The sequence below is a fragment of the Heterodontus francisci genome, chromosome 2, assembly GCF_036365525.1.
Source record: "Heterodontus francisci isolate sHetFra1 chromosome 2, sHetFra1.hap1, whole genome shotgun sequence".
Taxonomy (NCBI): domain Eukaryota; kingdom Metazoa; phylum Chordata; class Chondrichthyes; order Heterodontiformes; family Heterodontidae; genus Heterodontus; species Heterodontus francisci.
Genome location: NC_090372.1, coordinates 154499574 through 154516743, shown reverse-complemented (window position 1 = coordinate 154516743; position 17170 = coordinate 154499574). Strand labels below are relative to the sequence as shown.

At 42.8% G+C, this 17170-nt stretch overlaps 1 protein-coding gene across 10 annotated transcripts in view; it reads left to right on the top strand.

Moving 5' to 3' along the window:
* Nucleotides 1-17170, top strand: part of akap9 (A kinase (PRKA) anchor protein 9) — a 362971-nt gene that overhangs the window by 335005 nt on the left and 10796 nt on the right. For 7 of the 10 annotated variants that reach the window (XM_068012537.1, XM_068012507.1, XM_068012478.1 and 4 more), the window contains 8 exons: nt 8995-9245; nt 9516-9630; nt 11051-11236; nt 12407-12610; nt 12866-13098; nt 15224-15309; nt 16041-16197; nt 16751-16890. In XM_068012537.1, the coding sequence (XP_067868638.1) occupies nt 8995-9245; nt 9516-9630; nt 11051-11236; nt 12407-12610; nt 12866-13098; nt 15224-15309; nt 16041-16197; nt 16751-16890 (1372 nt within the window). The remainder of the gene's footprint in view (nt 1-8994; nt 9246-9515; nt 9631-11050; nt 11237-12406; nt 12611-12865; nt 13099-15223; nt 15310-16040; nt 16198-16750; nt 16891-17170) is intronic. The other 3 variants (XM_068012548.1, XM_068012517.1, XM_068012458.1) reach the window with 1 other exon arrangement.

Here is a 17170-nt window from a genome sequence, read left to right as displayed (position 1 = left end):
GCTTCTATATTTTTTTTATTAAGTATATGTTTTTGAGGAATTATATTTAAATTGGCGATGGATTTGTGGAGAAGGCTGACTATTTCATAGTTCTGATGAAGGGTCACTGGCCTGAAACGTTAACTCTGCTTCTCTCTCCACAGATGCTGCCAGACCTGCTGAGTATTTCCAGCATTTCTTGTTTTTATATCATAGAATCTGGACTTTGGTTTGTTGTTGTCAGTTCATTGAAAGGACACAGGTGTTGTTTAAAAACAGCCTTGCTGGAAGTCATGGTGCCTTAAGCAATAAACAACAGAAATCTTGGTGATCTGGGGAAGATGTTTACAGAGAAGTGACAGGCCAAGATTTATAGGGGTCAAGAAGCTTGACTCTTGATATATTGTTTCGCTTTGGACAGTGTGTTGGGGTGTGAACTGTTTTGAAGACAGTTGGAGAAAACCAGTCAAGAGAGCAGCCACCATCAGCTCACCCTCTTCCATCTCTTGAGAACTTCCTGAGAATTAAGTGTAAACAATAGAGAAACTAATGCTGCATTTCTCCTGAAAAGCCTGCCAGAAACTCTTGATGCCGCATTTCTCCTGGAAAGCCTGCCAAACAGATCCTCAATGTTGCCTGAAAATAACTGCTCTAGAAAGATCCCAGTGACAGCTGTCTACATGTATTTGGGACTCCAGACCAAAAAAGGGACAACTGACATCTTTCCATATCTTTTTTCTTCAAGCATTAGCAAGTATTTGGCCAAAGTATTCTTTTTTGTCTTATTTTTTGTAATAAACCTCTGTAGAGAGAGAATTTCTGTATTTTTTTCAGTGTGTGTTTGTATGTGGGGAATTTAAAAAGTGAACTTTCATATTTCAATCTGTGTGTTAATGCTTTGCCCTGTTACTGGATAAGGCTTGTTTGATAAACTGATAATCCTGTTGTTTGCTAAAGAAACCTGGTGGGTGTATTTTATTCTGGGATAAAAAATAGTGTATATGATTGGCTGTATCAGTAACGGGTAAACATTTAAATATATGTTGTGACCTGTGGAGAAGTGGAACTAGAACTAGGAAAGACAGTGCACTCCTCCCACCTCGGTTGTAACATTCCACCGATGCTGCCAGACCTGCTAAGTATTTCCAGCACTTTGTTTTTATTCCCTTACATTCTATACCATTGGATCCTTCCAGGCAGGAACAGGTGAGATCAGCAACATATCACAGTTCGTCGTAAATAGAAGTGTCAAGGAAGTCACAAAGGCACTGCACAGAAGGAGAGGGGGCATCATCCTCTTCTCCCTCAGGAAGGAACACCAGGATGAAAGGGCATGTGGTTGCGTCAGCCCTTTGCGTTTCCCTGTGGTGCAAGTTGCCATCGACTGTACACACGTGGTTCTCTGGGCTCCTCATTTCAGCGGGGAGCAATACCACCAACTGGAAGAGCTACCAATCTCAGAATGTGCTGTTATCTTGTGCCAGTCTGCAATACTGCTCACTTTCAGGCCTTCAAGTTGCACCATTGCTTGGCTGCTCAGGTTCATGACCCGCTTCCACAATCTCACCAGGTGATATCAGAGGGTCTTCAGTGAGAACCAAGGAACAAGCAGTCGGCCTCCTCAAGCAATGATTTTGTTGCTGAAGCCACTCAAGAAGATCTTTGCTGTTTACCCCTGAGAGGGGGTCCATTTTTGTGGTGATGTGTTGTGTCCTCCACCATCTTGCAATTCTGAGTGTCCAACCATGAGCTCCTGGGATCAGAGGCCACCTCTGGAGGAGGAGGAGGCAGGGAGGAGACCACATACTCCTGGGATTGGACAGAGCAAGAGGGAATGCATTTTGAGGCTTTGCTTCTGTTGAAAGTAACTTCCCCACCCCAACATCCACCCACCATTCGCTAACAGTACATCCATATCAGACTCATCACAAATTCCCTTTGGCCAACATCATTCAATAAAGTCCAACAGCAAAGCCTTCACTCACAAATTTATCCAGCAGCACATCGATAATACAAAAAAAGCACACTAATCACTCTTGTGCATCCCCTTATTGCCTGTCTTGCCATGTACCCTTGCCCAACCTATTGCTCTTATGCAGTGTTAACCGAGTGACTGCAGCACGACTAGTGGAAGGTTGCTGACTTTCAATAGGGGAGACTGCAGATGGCCTTGTAGGACTCCCTGAAGCAGCTCTGGGCCTTGAGGTCCAGAATTGGACTGCACCACCTTGGCATGGGTGGCAGCAATCTGGGCTGGCTGGCAGAGAAGAAACACCAAGGGGACTGGAGGCGTGGCAGTGGTGGGAGGACGAATGCTGTAAATACTGAGTCAGGGCAGCAGGTTTGTTCTCCAATGTGCCCTGGGCACTCCCATGGGATGGCACCTCAGCAATCCTCATAACCTGCTGGAGCACAGATTGTTGGATTGCAGTGAGAGCCTGCATGCCCCATTGAGCACGGAGAGCCACACACACAATGGCATCTGTCTGTGTGGATGGCATCTGGCTGTGCCTGGATGGCAGCAGGCATGAATCTCGTGACCATTGTCTGAGCTTCCACTGCAGCACTGAAACATTGGGGGGCCTGCGCCTGTGCTGCAGTGGAAGCGGAGATAATGGTCAGCAGACGCTGCATCATGGGTAGGTCTGGCAATGCTGCTTTGGAGTTGCCTACCACTCACATGGTGGAAAGTTTGGGTTCCAAGCTCCACACAATGTGCCACATTAGGACTAGACTCCTCCATGCTCTTAACCAGTGACTGGAGGCTGTCAGGCAGGCCTGTCATTGTACCAAGCATCTCGGGGTGCATTGCCGTCACTGTTTTCCTGTACTCCCAATGAGGTCTTCATCTTAGTACCCTGCGCCAGAACTCATCTGTGTCCTCGCCCTTTGGGGAGTTAGAACACAAGCTGTCCTATCCCCCCTGGCTTGACTGCAGCACACTCGTGCCCAGTGACTCACCAAGTGCTGATCCTGACTCTGCACTAGCCTCTAACATTTGCGCGGTGCCAGTATCTTAGCTGCTGGCTGTGAATGTCAGTTTCTGAGCTGGTTACTGTGAGTATAAGGTCACGTTACAGTGCGTCCTCTTTACGCTCGTGGGTTGCTCTTACTCAACTTTATGGCTCTTCGGAGGCTGACCAGGCATCAGTTCTTGACTATCTGAAACCATAGGAGGGAAGAGGAAAGCAGGAATTCTACAGTCACTCCATCTGCAGTTTCCATTTCAGGATGAAGATGAGGAATGAGTGGAGAAGGTGCATAAGGTAGCAACTTACCATCATCCTGGATGTTCTCAGCTCCACTAGGTGCCGCTGGTCCTATGACATTTCTACGATGATTCTATGGGCCATCTCCTGAAGGGCTGCGAGGGGATGTAGACATGCAGCTCGTCTGCTGTTCTTGTGGGGTTTCCTGCCAGTTGGGAACCACATCTTTCTACAAGAGAGAGGGCAGATTGTCAGTAACTGTGTGTCAGTTCTCTTGGCTGATGTGCCTTCCATAGCTGAATCGTAGTAGGTTTGCAGAGGTGTATAGAGGTGTGGTGCGTGGCTGGCATGATTGGAATCTATGCATGGAAGAGGTGTAGTATAAAGATGTTATCAGTGAGTCCTGAACGTCAGGGTGTGCTACAGGGTGATTGGTGCATTGAGTAGTGTGACATGGGTAGGGTGGGTGGGGTGGTTGGTGTGCAATGTGATGTGCTGATGCATTCACTCACTTTGACCACCTGAGTGAAGTCATTAAACTTCTTTCGGCACTGCTGCCCCTTGTCCTGGGGTCAGCGCTCTGGGAATTAACTGCCCTTGCCATCTGCTCCCATTCCCTTCTGAGGTACATTGGCAGGGTTGCAGGGAAAGGGTGGAGGGGTACGACTAGTTGAATTGTTCTTGCAGAGAGCCTGCACAGACATGTGGGCCAAATGGCCTCCTTCAATGCTGTAACCCTTCTGTGATTTGGGAAGGCTTCCTGCCATCTGGCAAAAACATGACCTCTTTCCTGCTTCCACGTCTGACCAGTGCATCCAGGGTGGCATCACCGTAGTGGGAGCCCTTTCCCTGGCATGATGTGACATCCTCCTTGTCCTTCAGTGTGATTATCCAGTAACCTGTAGTGTATTGCTGCAACTTCCCTTTGATGGCACCTTTAAAAAGGGGAAGGCTGCTTGAAGCACATGGTTTCTTTAGAACACTGTTTGGACCCCTAAAGAGCGCGGAAGCCGCCGGCAGCACTACGGAGACTAGTTCAGTAGGGAAGCTGCTTGGGGCCACACTATAATCATGGAGGTGAGGTGGGGAAATGATTTTTACATGCTGCCCATCTCGTTTCAAATGGGCGCAGACATGTCACAAATCGTGACATCACGCCCAAATACCGAGGCAAAGGAATTTCTAGCACAAAGTGTCTGAGCTTACTATCTAGTGCTATATATAAATAATGGCTACTTGAGTGAGGTGATGGAGCACTGCATGTGCCTGTGGAACTGGTTTTTCAGTGTAAGTCAACCTCTTCAAGGAAGGAATGATATGGGATAAAAAGTGAAAGACAGTACGATACATTGGACTGCATTTGAAAGCCCGCCACCGAAATAGGCAGCAGGCGAAAAACGTGGCAGCCCGCACGTCGCGGAGCCACTGCAGTTCCAAACACAGCAGCTCATTAGCATGGCCAGGGCAGCTGCCCCCTCTCTCCCCCCCCCACCCCCCCCCCCCCCCCACACCCCCGATGATGTGGAGGGGGCGGGCGAGCCATTCCCAGCAATAGCTTCTGGCGCCAATGCGTCGGTGCCATTTTTAAAGGGCTTATAGCCCTAAATGATCATTTAAATTTTTAAAGACACAGTGAATGTAAAGGTAATAAAAATGAATGAATAAATCTTTCCATGCCCTCTCCCACATCATTCCTGCCCCCCGCAGAATACCTAACGTGAATATATGACCACCTCCCACACCAAAGTTCAGAACCCTTGTCCTTTACCCCTTCCCATCACCCCCCAACCAATCCGAAGAGTTTGACCCTATTACCCCCCCCCCCCCCCCACACTGAGAAAAGTACCTTCTCCTCCCTCCCCACAGAAGTCGCGCCTCGTTTCCCTGAAAGGGGATTCAAAGGCACAGCATTGCGGGCTGCCAAAATGAAGATCAGTGCGGCAAATAAGGAGGCGACGGGACCTTCATTATTTCAAGAAGGTTAATTTATTTACAAATGGAACTCGTCCCGTTGTCAAGCGGCCGGGGTGGGGGATGGGGGTGGGGGGTGGGGTGGGGAGAGTGGTCACCACAAGGCCTCTCCCTACCTCCATTGAAATCGGGCCGGGCCCTGCCGGGGTCAGTATCTTCTCCGTAGCGATCTTCATGCCCACCCCCCACCACCGTTCCTGGCATCTGGGACCCTTTAAAATCCAGCCCATTATTACATAAATGAGGTGGATGTTTGTTGAAAAATGTAGGATGTAAAATACATAGCTATTTGTGTGCCCAATAAGTTGTAGTCACATTATGCATATCAAAATGCTCTGATAAACCTGATTTGGGCACAATTGGAGAGATCATCAGTGCAATACAGAATCTAAACTTGACTTTTTTTTTTCTACTGTGCTCACTCCTGCTAGGTTGCAATGACAAAAATCAAATACTTGGCTGCAATCATAATTATCAACTTTTCTTTCTGGCTATCTTAATTAAGTACCCTCAAAAGTAATATAAATCTTCCTCGGGGTTTCACTTTTTCACACAGATGAGGCGTTTCCTGACAATTGTTTATCCAAAAGAAGGAAATTTTGTCCTTGTAAACTGGCTGCCATTTTGATGTAGACTACTGATATATTTTGTATATTTCAAAATAACATGCAATTGAGCAGTGATAAAATAGATCAATATGAGCTAAATATATTCTAAATTCCAGGAACTTAGCTGACAAATTTCCCGTTACAAAATTTGCATTTGGTAAGATTTTAGCCAATTTTCTCCAAATGAAAAAGAAATGCAAAGCCACAATCTTGGTTTTGCGGTCACAATACCAGCTTCTAGTATTTTCTGTACAGCTGAGTCCTGGAGCAATGCAGCAGGTTTGACAAGTTTTCCACAGTGTTCTCATAATCTGTTTTTGAGCCAACAGATCATTGTTCTAATGTTTAAAGGGGCATGTCATTATTCAATATTTTCAGCAAGGTCCTCTTGCTTGTAAACTTTGTTCAGCTCCAGACCTCATTACAGCCTTGATCTAAACATAGACATAGAATTCCAGAGGTGAGGGTGACTGCCCTTGACATCAAGGTAGCATTTGACCAAGTGTGGCATCAAGGAGCCCTAGCGAAATTGAAGTTAATGGGAGTTGGGGGAAAACTCTCCCCTGGTTGGATTCATAATTCGCTCAAAGGAAGATGGTTGTAGGTGTTGGACGTCAATCATCTCAGCCCCAGGACATCGCTGCAGGATTACTCAGGGTAGTGTCCTCGGCCCAGTCACCTTCAGCTGCTTCATCAATGAGCTTCCCTCCATCATAACATTAGAAGTGGGGATGTTCGCTGATGATTGCATAGTGTTCAGCATCATTCGAGGCTTCTCAAATACTGAAGCAGTCTGTGCCTGCATGCAGCAAGACCTGGACAACATTCAGGTTTCGGCTGATAAGTGGCAAATAACGTTTGTGCCACAAGTGCCAGGCAATGACAGTCTCCATCAAGAGAGAATGTAAAAACTTTTCGATGATATTACCATTGCTGAATCCGTCACCATCAACATTCTGGGGGTTACCATTGACCAGAAGTTGAACTGGACAAGCCATATAAATACTGTGGTTACAAGAAAAGGTCAGAGGCTGGGAATTCTGCAGTGAGTAACTGACCACCTGACTCCCTAAAGCCTGTCCACCATCGGCAAGGCACAAATCTGATGGAATACTCTCCCCTTGCCTGGATGAGTGTAGCTCCAACAATATTCAAGAAGCTCAACACCATCCAGGGCAAAGCAGCTTTCTTAATTGGCACCCCATCTACCACCTTAAACACTCTTCCCTCCACCACCGGTGCACAGTGGCAGCAGTGTACCATTTGAAAGATGCACTGCAGAAACTCGCCAAGCCTCCTTCAACAGCACCTTCAAAACCTTCAATCTTGACCTACTTACTTGACCTTGTCCTCACCAATCTGCCTGCCCCAGATGCTTCTGCCCATGACTGTATTGGTAGGAGTGACCACCGCACAGTCCTTGTGGAGACGAAGTCCCGCCTTCACATTGAGGATACCGTCCATCGTGTTGTGTGGCACTATCACCGTGCTAAATGGGATAGATTTCGAACTGATCTAGCAATGCAAAACTGGGCATCCATGAGGCGCTGTGGGCCATCAGCAGAATTGTACTCAACCACAATCTGTAACCTCATGGCCCGGCATATCCCCCACTCTACCATTACCATCAAGCCAGGAGACCAACCCTGGTTCAATGAAGAGTGCAGGAGGACATGCCAGGAGCAGCACCAGGCATACCTAAAAATGAGGTATCAACCTGGTGAAGCTACAACCCAGGACTACTTGTATGCCAAACTGCATAAGCAGCATGCAATAGACACAGCTAAGTGATCCCATAACCAACGGATCAGATCTAAGCTCTGCAGTCCTACCACATCCAGTCATGAATGGTGGTGGACAATTAAACAACTAACTGGAGGAGGTGGCTCCACAAATATCCCCATCCTCAATGATGGGAGAGCCCAGCACATCAGTGCGAAAGATAAGGCTGAAGCATTTGCAGCAATCTTCAGCCAGAAGTGCCGAGTTGATAATCCATCTCTGCCCCCTCCTGAAGTCCCCAACATTACAGATGGCAGACTTCAGCCAATTCGATTCACTCCGCGTGATATCAAGAAACGACTGAAGGCACTGGATACTGCAAAAGCTATGGGTCCTGACAATATTCCAGCAATAGTACTGAAGACCTGTGCTCCAGAACTTGCCGCACCCTTAGCCAAGCTGTTCCAGTATAGCTGCAACACTGGCATCTACCGGCAATGTGGAAAATTGCCCAGGTATGTCCTGTACACAAAAAGCAGGACAAATCTAACCCGGCCAATTACTGCCCCATCAATCTACTCTCAATCATCAGTAAAGTGATGGAAGGTGTCATCAACAGTGCTATCAAGCAGCACTTGCTGAGCAATAACCTGCTCAGTGAAGTTCAGTTTGGGTTCCACCAGGGCCACTCAGCTCCTGACCTCATTATAGCCTTGGTTCAAACATGGACAAAAGAGCTGAACTCGAGGTGAGGTGAGAGTGACCTCCCTTGACATCAAGGCAGTATTTGACCGAGTATGGCATCAAGGAGCCCTAGCAAAACTGGAGTCAATGGGAATCGGGGGGGAAAACGTTCTGCTGGTTGGAGTCATATCTAGCACAAAGGAAGATGGCTGTGGTTGTAGGAGGTCAAACATCTGAGCTCCAGGACATCACTGCAGGAGTTCCTCAGGGTAGTGTCCTAGGCCCAACCATCTTCAGCTCCTTCATCAATGACTTCCTTCTATCATAAGGTCAGAAGTGGGGATGTTCGCTGATGATTGCACAATGTTCAGCACCATTCGCGACTCCTCAAATACTGAAGCAATCTGTGTAGGAATGCAGCAAGACCTGGACAATATCCAGGCTTGGGCTGATAAGTGGCAAGTAACATTTACGCCAGGCAATGACCATCTCCAATAAGAGAGAATCTAACCACCTCCCCTTGACATTCAATGGCATTACCATCGCTGAATCCCCCACTATCAACAATTTAGGGGCTACCATTGACCAGAAATATATCCAAGCAACTGAAAACACCTGAATTTGTTCAGTGAATTTTCAGGAGTGCTGGAATAATATTATGTTCTCAAAATCGTAAATTAATTCAAGCACTGGATCCACAAAGTATTGATTCAGCTTTATAAAAGCTTTGTAAACTAAAAAAAAGTTGGAGTTTGTTGAAGGAAAGTTGTTTTGTTTTTATATAAGTAAATAGTGATTTTTATTTCTGCACACAATTGCAGAATGCTTGCAAAATTGGACTTTCAACTGACAGAACAAGAAACTGGATTATTCAGCAGAAGCTGGCAGCGACAGATACTGGAAAGAGTGCATCCATTTCGAGCAAGCAGTGGTACACTCAGTCAGTAAATGGTGCTGAAATTGATGGAGGAGGCACTGCATCTGGAGAGAATATTAACCTGGAGAACATCAGACAGAAGATGCAGCTGATTATTTCCAAAATCAGCATGATGGAAATCGAAGCTACTACCAGGTATTAAAGGGGGTCGATGTTAACCCCTGAACAATGGGAGTTAAAAATGTTATGTTGTGTATTGCGACCCCAACCTGCGGCATATATGCATGCCGCCGTTTTATGCATCGGGCTGCATGGCGTGTCTGCGTCCAACTGTCGAGAGGCAGACACTTCATTCTCATTTAAATAGGCTCCCACTCGGGCAGTTAGTATTTGTGTTAATTTTACATACTTTACAGTCATAAGTTTCTTTGATTAGAGATGAACAAATGCATCATTCATTCACAGCAGGATGCAACACAGCACTGAAACCACAGATGACGAGGGCCTGATTTGGCTACAGAATAACATTCAGGATGTTGCATTGCAGTTACAGCAACTTTACACCCCTGTACTTCCAGAGGTAGGTTGGATTATTCTAAGGGTATAGTTTTTGTTTTCTATTTTCAATTCTGAGATCTAACAGTTATCTGTCTACTGCTGACATTGGGACCATATACAACAAAATGGAGCTTTTTCACATACTTAAAAAAAAAATGAAAAATAGCTTAAATGAGAAACATTTCTCGGTCAGTTGTGTTTTTCTTAAATAACCCAGCTTGGATAAATTGAGATTTGGTTATTGATCTTTAGGTGACAGAAGATTATTAATAAAGAAATCATTTTGACACATACACAGTTTAATACCAAGAATATCCTCCTCATAGAAGGCACCTGCCCCACCCCCACATTATCTGCTTAAAGCCTATTACATTTCTAACCTTTGCCAGTTCTGATGAACGGTCACTGACCTGAAATGTTAACTTTGCTTCAGTCTCCACAGATGCTGCCAGACCTGCTGAGCATTTTCCAGCACTTTTTATTTTTATTTCAGATTTCCAGGGAGTGAACAAAATAAATTTGCCACTAATTCAACATTCTGTAGTCAATCATTATTTCCGAAAACTGCAGCAGGTTACTTAGTTTTATGTTGTTCACGATGAATCAAAGATTTCTGCAAGTCTTTAAATTATACTTTCGAAATTTAGAATGTGATTGATGCTTTATTTTCTTGGAATAGCAGCTACTATTCTGTGTTGCTAGTGTGGCCCAGTGCAGTCCCCACTACTGAAGCCGCCCAAGTAAATAGCACAAACCATTTTCCATTACCGTGGCTTACAACATGATAAGCGTGTCGAATACTTTGAGCAGAAACTGGTGTTCTTGTTGAAATGCCATTGCCTATTATACTTCTCGCTAGTGGAGCCGCATGTAATTTAGTTTGAGGAAAGTTAAAGAAAGAAAGAAAGACTTGCGTTTAAATGGCGTCTTTCATGACCTCAGGAAATCTCAAAGAACTGAAGTACTTTTGAAGTGTAGGAAGGTTGACTGATCTCTGCAGGTAGCATTTGTATTGAAGTGCAAGTGAGAATTTTGTGTTTTTTTGTCACATCCCATCTGTGTGAGCATTGTGCAAAATGTTACACAGTAACTGTGGTGGAATCTTGCACCAGAGAAAGGTACGAATCAGTCCGAATTATAGAGCACTGAGTTCCCATAGTGCCTCCCATTTACTTGATTGGTACAGGATAGGTCAAGTATAGTCTGTGATGGGGGAGATTAATGGGCTTTAAATAGATGACTTTGAAGTATAAATCGCGTTAGCATCAATATGCCTGATCTAATATATGGAGTGTATTGGATTTTGTGGTTTTAAAATCCGATCCAATCTTGTGTCTGCTGAAAATAAAATCTTTTACATTGAAGGTCTTTCACGTTCATACCTAGGCAGAAATGCAGTGAGTGTTCATTCTTAAGTAATGTCGCTATATGTGATTCTCCAGCAGAATGTCAAAATTCCCTCTAGTGGATCAACCGGTACTCTCACTGAGCGACTCTTGAAGCAAAATGCAGACCTGTCTGGCTTTGTCAGCAGACTTGCAGAAGAAAAGAATGACCTAAACAACTGCGTACTGAAACTAGAGGAAGAGGTTCGAAAATACCGTCAGCGCAGTTCAAGTAGTAATCAGGTATATGCTATAAATAGAAAAGCTGATTGAAATAAAAGAAAAACTGAAGTCCAAGGGTACTATTCAGCAACCATTACAATTGATAAATTAAAAACGTCAGCAAATATCTTTAATTGAATTACACAGAACTTGATTAGCAAATTCCCCCACTGTGAAGAGAGAGGTTTTCTATTTGTATATGTAGAAAAACTGTTTTATCAGTAAATTGTCCAACAGCATTTTGTTCAATGGATTTTTATATAATTCAACATTTCAGTCTATCTTAATAATTTGTGTCGTCTTCAGACTGAAGCTTTCAGCCTGAGCGTGTACAATTTTTAAAAAAATACACTTGATTTATTTATTTGAGGATGTTAAGTGAGTTTTAAATGTTGAGAAATCAATTATATGATAATGTGAAATCCTGATTTATAAAAAAATCAGAAAATGTAGTCTATAGACATCATTTCCAATCGTAATGCGAACAGCAACCAATTAAACTTAATGCGTTACTCAGTAAGTTGAAGAACTGCAGAAAAGACAATTTCTAAACATTTAATTTCTTTCTATTCACTGAAATGCAGTTTTGATGTAGAACCGGTGATTTCTAAAGCTGCTGAATCAATGTTTTGGGGTTTTTTTCAGAAGCAAAAGAGGAGAGATAGCAGTAAGCTTCCAACATTTTTCCTAGTGTTCAGATTGTTTGAGCAACTAGCATGTACGTGTAGAGCTAAATAATTTGGAACACCCTGAGACTTTTTCTCTCTCTCACCCACTGCAAGCAATACACTGAACATTTCGATTCATTGTTCCCATTGTACTTTGAAATTTGCAGTTAAAACATGTGAACTTAAATTATCTAAACAGGCTTTAGAAATAAATTGAAAGTAATGCTAGTAAATAGATGGGTAATAGGTTGGGATAACCTCCACTTCTGTTTTTTTTCATCCTTCAATGAAATGGAGCACAATGGAAGTAATGCCCAGCCTAAGAACTGACCAAATGTGTAATTGTTGATGTGCCACATTTTGCATAGTAGTCAGGGTTTCCATGGCAATCTCAGGAAACTGATAAAACTGAAGAAACCATACAGTTAAAACCATAAATCCTTTTAGTTAGGAAGCTGTCACTTTTCCAGATGTTCTTCTATGTTCTTAATTGTCTATATGTTTACATATTTTTTTTTTACAGTTATCAAGAAGGCCTCTGGATAACCAGGACAGTGTTGATGCCCTAATAAAATCAGAGAGAATAGTTTGGGCTAAAGAAAAATCAAATCTACAGAAGGCCCTAAAGCTGGCAGAGGCAGAACTAGCTAAAATGAAGGCAGAAGCCAGAAGTGAAACTTTACACACAGAATTGCTTGGCTCCATTTCTGAAACTGTTGCTATAAAGGTAAGCTAGTCGAAAGTGCACATTATTGTCTTGACTGCTGTTATAATTTAACTTGAATATGTAGGTATATATCTGCTTTATTGTGGATTTGTATGTGTAATAGTTGTAGGGAGCCTGGAAAGGATAAAGAACTCCCCTTCAATCTCTATCATTTGTGTGTTACCTTATAAAGATTTATCAATATGTAAATGGAAGGAAGCACTACAGAAATATGCGATACACTGCTTGAACAGCAAAAATTTTTTCTTCTTTTAGAGAATTTATTGGAAGTATCTGCGGGCAGAAAGTTTCCGAAAAGCTCTCATTTATCAGAAGAAGTACCTCTTACTTCTCCTTGGTGGATTTCAAGAATGTGAGCAAGCGACGCTCTCATTTATAGCCAGAATGGGGGGTCACCCATCTTACACCAATTTACAGATTATTACACATCGTTCCAGAGGTTTTACCAGATTCAGATCGGTGGTTAGGGTCGCCATAGCAATCTCAAGGTAATTACTTGGAATATGCAAAGATGTTTGAATCTATTTAGTTTGGTAAAGAAATTATGTTTCTGCCCTGGTCTACAGCTAGGTAATTGTTTGCTTGGCATCAGTAGCTCTGCTTTAATTATATTCTAATAATATATGTCATTTTGCTATCAGGTGTTCTGAATTTTACTGGCTGTGAAACCTCGGAGGATTTTAGAATTAGAACACTGGACCTGGATCTGAATCCAGCCAAAACTGAGAAATTGAAAATCTCCTCTTATGGATTTAAGAATCTTATTTGAAATGATTTTGACTTGGTTTATAGTGGACATGAGTGCAAGGCACATAACTTTCAGTACTATTTAGGAGATGTTACATGAAAGGATGTTATGGACCTGGAGATATAAGAGATGATCTGCAGTTGAAGTTAAGGCATTTGTTGGGGCAGGATGCTGTATCTCTCATTCCCTTCATGTTAATTTGATGACAACTCTGGTATAAATAGATAAGTTATATATCAGCCATAGCTTAGGAACTGGTACTAACAGCATAAAAGTTTGTTTTGGTGATATCAATGCTACTTTTATCTGTCATTGATGGGTTATCATTTATATAAATGATGTTGAAATAATGCCCCCTCTAATGATCAGATGATACTAAATTTCTAATGTAGCTACCTCATTTTTTTGTGTATGCTATTTGTAATATTCCTTCTGCCCTTGAATGCACAATATTGCCAAATGTGAAAAATGTACCATTCACCAACACTGAAAATCTTTTCACCTTGATCACAAAATTCACAAACATTCAAAGTTTGCTAGTATTTGTTTCAAAATACTATAACCAGTAATGCTAAATTGCAAACACATGGGATCTGTTAAGTTCTGCTCTGTGGGAAAAACAAATTACAAATTGGTTTCAAAGCTATTTTGAAATTTTAGATGTGCTAATGGCACTAAATAGAAGGGCTTAAGAAAGTTTGTTTTATTTGAGTACTTCATTCTTAGTATCAGTGACTGTGAAACTCAATCAAATCTAAATTTTCCAATTAAATGCATTCAAACATAAATACAAAAGCAAAATACTGTAGATGCTGGAAATAAAAACAGAAAATGCCGGAAACACTCAGGCAGGTCTAGCAGCATCTGTGGTGAGAGAAACAGTTAACATTTCAGGTCAATGGTGAAACATTGAGCTGGATTTTCCCTACAGCTTCAGGACCTCGATGTCTGGTCCAAATGGGGATCCCGAGCCCACACGAGCCAGTAGCGAGACCGGCTCAACAACTTCCCAGAGGTGGCCTCCTAATTTGCCGCCTCTTAAGGGCGGTGGGCAGGCTTTCAATGCTGCACGCCCAATCAAAGGGCAGGCACCTGGAACCTCGGCAGCCCACCAGGAAAGATGGGCATTGCTGAGGCAGGTTGAGAACTACGAGGTACCTCGTTGGCCTGTACAGCAGTGAAGAAATAAATGAGATCTAGACCAACAGATCCATTGGGAAGGTGAAGAAACTCCTCCACTGGATCAGGCTTGGCCGAGGTTGCAGTCTTCCATGCTCGCAGCCCCGACAGTGGGGCATGGAGCTCCAGCTCCGATAGCCACCCAGCCTGCCTTAAGGTGGCTGCCCCCATTGAGCTGGCGGTCTCTGCATGCGGCTGGGGGTAAGGGCTACTCTGCTGCTGACAAAATGTTGCGAGACTGCAAAATTGCCCTTAATTTGGGCCAGCGTAAGTGGTTGCCTCCGTGGAACAGGGAGCCGATTCGATTCCCGTCCTGCCTCTGGAATAATTCCACAGCAGCAAATGCTCGACATGGCTCCCTCTTATTTTCCTGGTTCCCCTTCCTCCAAGCTCATCATCACAGTGCCGGGATAATTCAGCCCATTAACTATTTCTCCCTTCACAGATGCTGCCAGATTTGCTGTTCATTCAAACATGAATTTAAATATTAACTTTATGATTTATTTGGTTTAATATTTGAATTTCAGCTAATTTATTCTAATCATACCTCCACAATTCTAGTACTGATTTTTATATGTTAAACATTTTAAAGCCAGTAGGTTAATCTATAAAATTTTCAGGTGATTGTGATGAGGTGACATTTGTTCAACTCTTGACATTTTGTGATTTTACTATGTCCTCTGTAGATTGAGATTCTTGGTCCGAAGATGGCTGCGAGCTCCTGGGTCAAGTAGTTTGTCTGTTAACCGGAATGGTCACGGTCAGGTTTTGGGTAAGCTCACCAACGAGGCTTTGCCACTACCGGCAGTATCGGGCCGGGCCCTGCTGGCGTCGAGGTCCGTAGCGGGCCTCATCCGGGCCTATCTTCATGCCACCCCCGCCACAGATCCCGACGTCGAGGTCTCTATAGAATCCAGCCCCTCTACTTTTAATGTACTATAATCTCAATATTTGCACTTTTTCAGTTTTGTCAACTTGAAATTGTGCATAATGACCACAAAATAAATGTTTGGATTTCTGCTACTTGTGTTGAACTCCGTAACATTACCAAGAGAAATAGTGTTGCAGCAGTTTGTAAAGCACACATTGCAGCACTTAATGGGTATAATGTATTTATTTAGTTTTTAAAATGTATTTAATTGCATTGAAACTAAAGGGGACCTGGAATCACTTTGATATTTGCCCCATAATTTCTCTCTCCCTCCCTCCCCTTCGCTACCTTCTGAAAGTAATGTACAGCTATGATTGGAGGTTATGGCAATCCATGCTAGAGACTTCGCCTTAACTTCTGTCATTGCTGGTAATTGTTGGTCTTTAATTGGACAATAGCAGTAGGGTAATAGTTTCTCCTCTGGTACAACAAAGCACACCATCTGATAAATTCATAAAATGATTGCCACATTTTAAATAGGAGCTATCAATCACAGATATAATTTGTGAAGCGAGTACTGTGAAACTGGCTAATGCTTACCATTCATGCATTCCATTTTCTTTAAAATCTAGCTAATGAACCAAGAGTGGATTCTCCCTTGCTGAATCCTGGGAGTATGTCTTCAGAACCAAGCCTGATGAGAGAATTATTTGGGGATCGTAGACACTGCACAAGTAGACAAAGATCTGGTCAAGAATCTCCTAGCTCAGCCACAAATTCTCAACCTAGGTAATTTTTAATATAACAGTTATTTTAACATGTGAAATGTTGAAGTTTACAACCAACTAGACCTGTCCATTTGGGAGGAATATCTGCCATTATGTTAAAAATAGTAATTCACTACTATCATATACTGAAACTTCATGAATTAGTAATGTTTCTAAAAGGCTTGCGTGTTTTAAACATGTCTATTTCCTTAAGAAAAAAGCAACAAATGCATTTAGGTTGCACCTTATCACACCATTCAAATATCTCAAAGCACTTCTTGCTCACATTCTCCTCTGTATTTGAAAATGTAGTACTCCTGTTGTATAGAAAAGTTTTTCTTTTGTATAGTTTTTTGCTATCCTTGTTCTTGTTATATACATCTGAATGAACGAAAATGTTTGTGAAGGCAATTGAAATCCGTACATGTAGCTCCTGTTATGCTCTGTTAATTTAAGGAGTTCCGTTCATCTTACATCATTAGATCATTTGCATATAGTTACTATGTCAGCTTGAGTAAATGTTAATTGGCACTGTGGATCTAAGTATCTGATCAATTGTTTTTAATCTGTCCTAGATATCAATCAAGTCTACTTGATTCTAATCCAGGTTCTTTGGCATCCTCACACCTCCAAAGCTATGACCCCGACAGAGCTTTAACAGATTATATTAGTAGATTGGAATCATTGCAGAGACGACTTGGAAGTGTGCAATCAGGTAACGCATTTGCTGTGCAGATAAACAGGTTTTGTCTTTTTTTTTCTGGGATGGCAATCTGAGTCATCTAGTTTTCCCTAGGTTATGCTCCAATAGTGGCTGACAGAACTGCTTTCAGGTCTCCTTCAGTATTCCTCTTCAGATAGTTGCTGATTATGTATGACCTCAGTTCCTGATTATAGTGCATCTGATGTACTACATGTACATACTATCTCCCCGCTATGCACTTTTACAACTGTAGTTTTATCCATTTAAATGTTAAAATCTTAGTTTTGTCGCG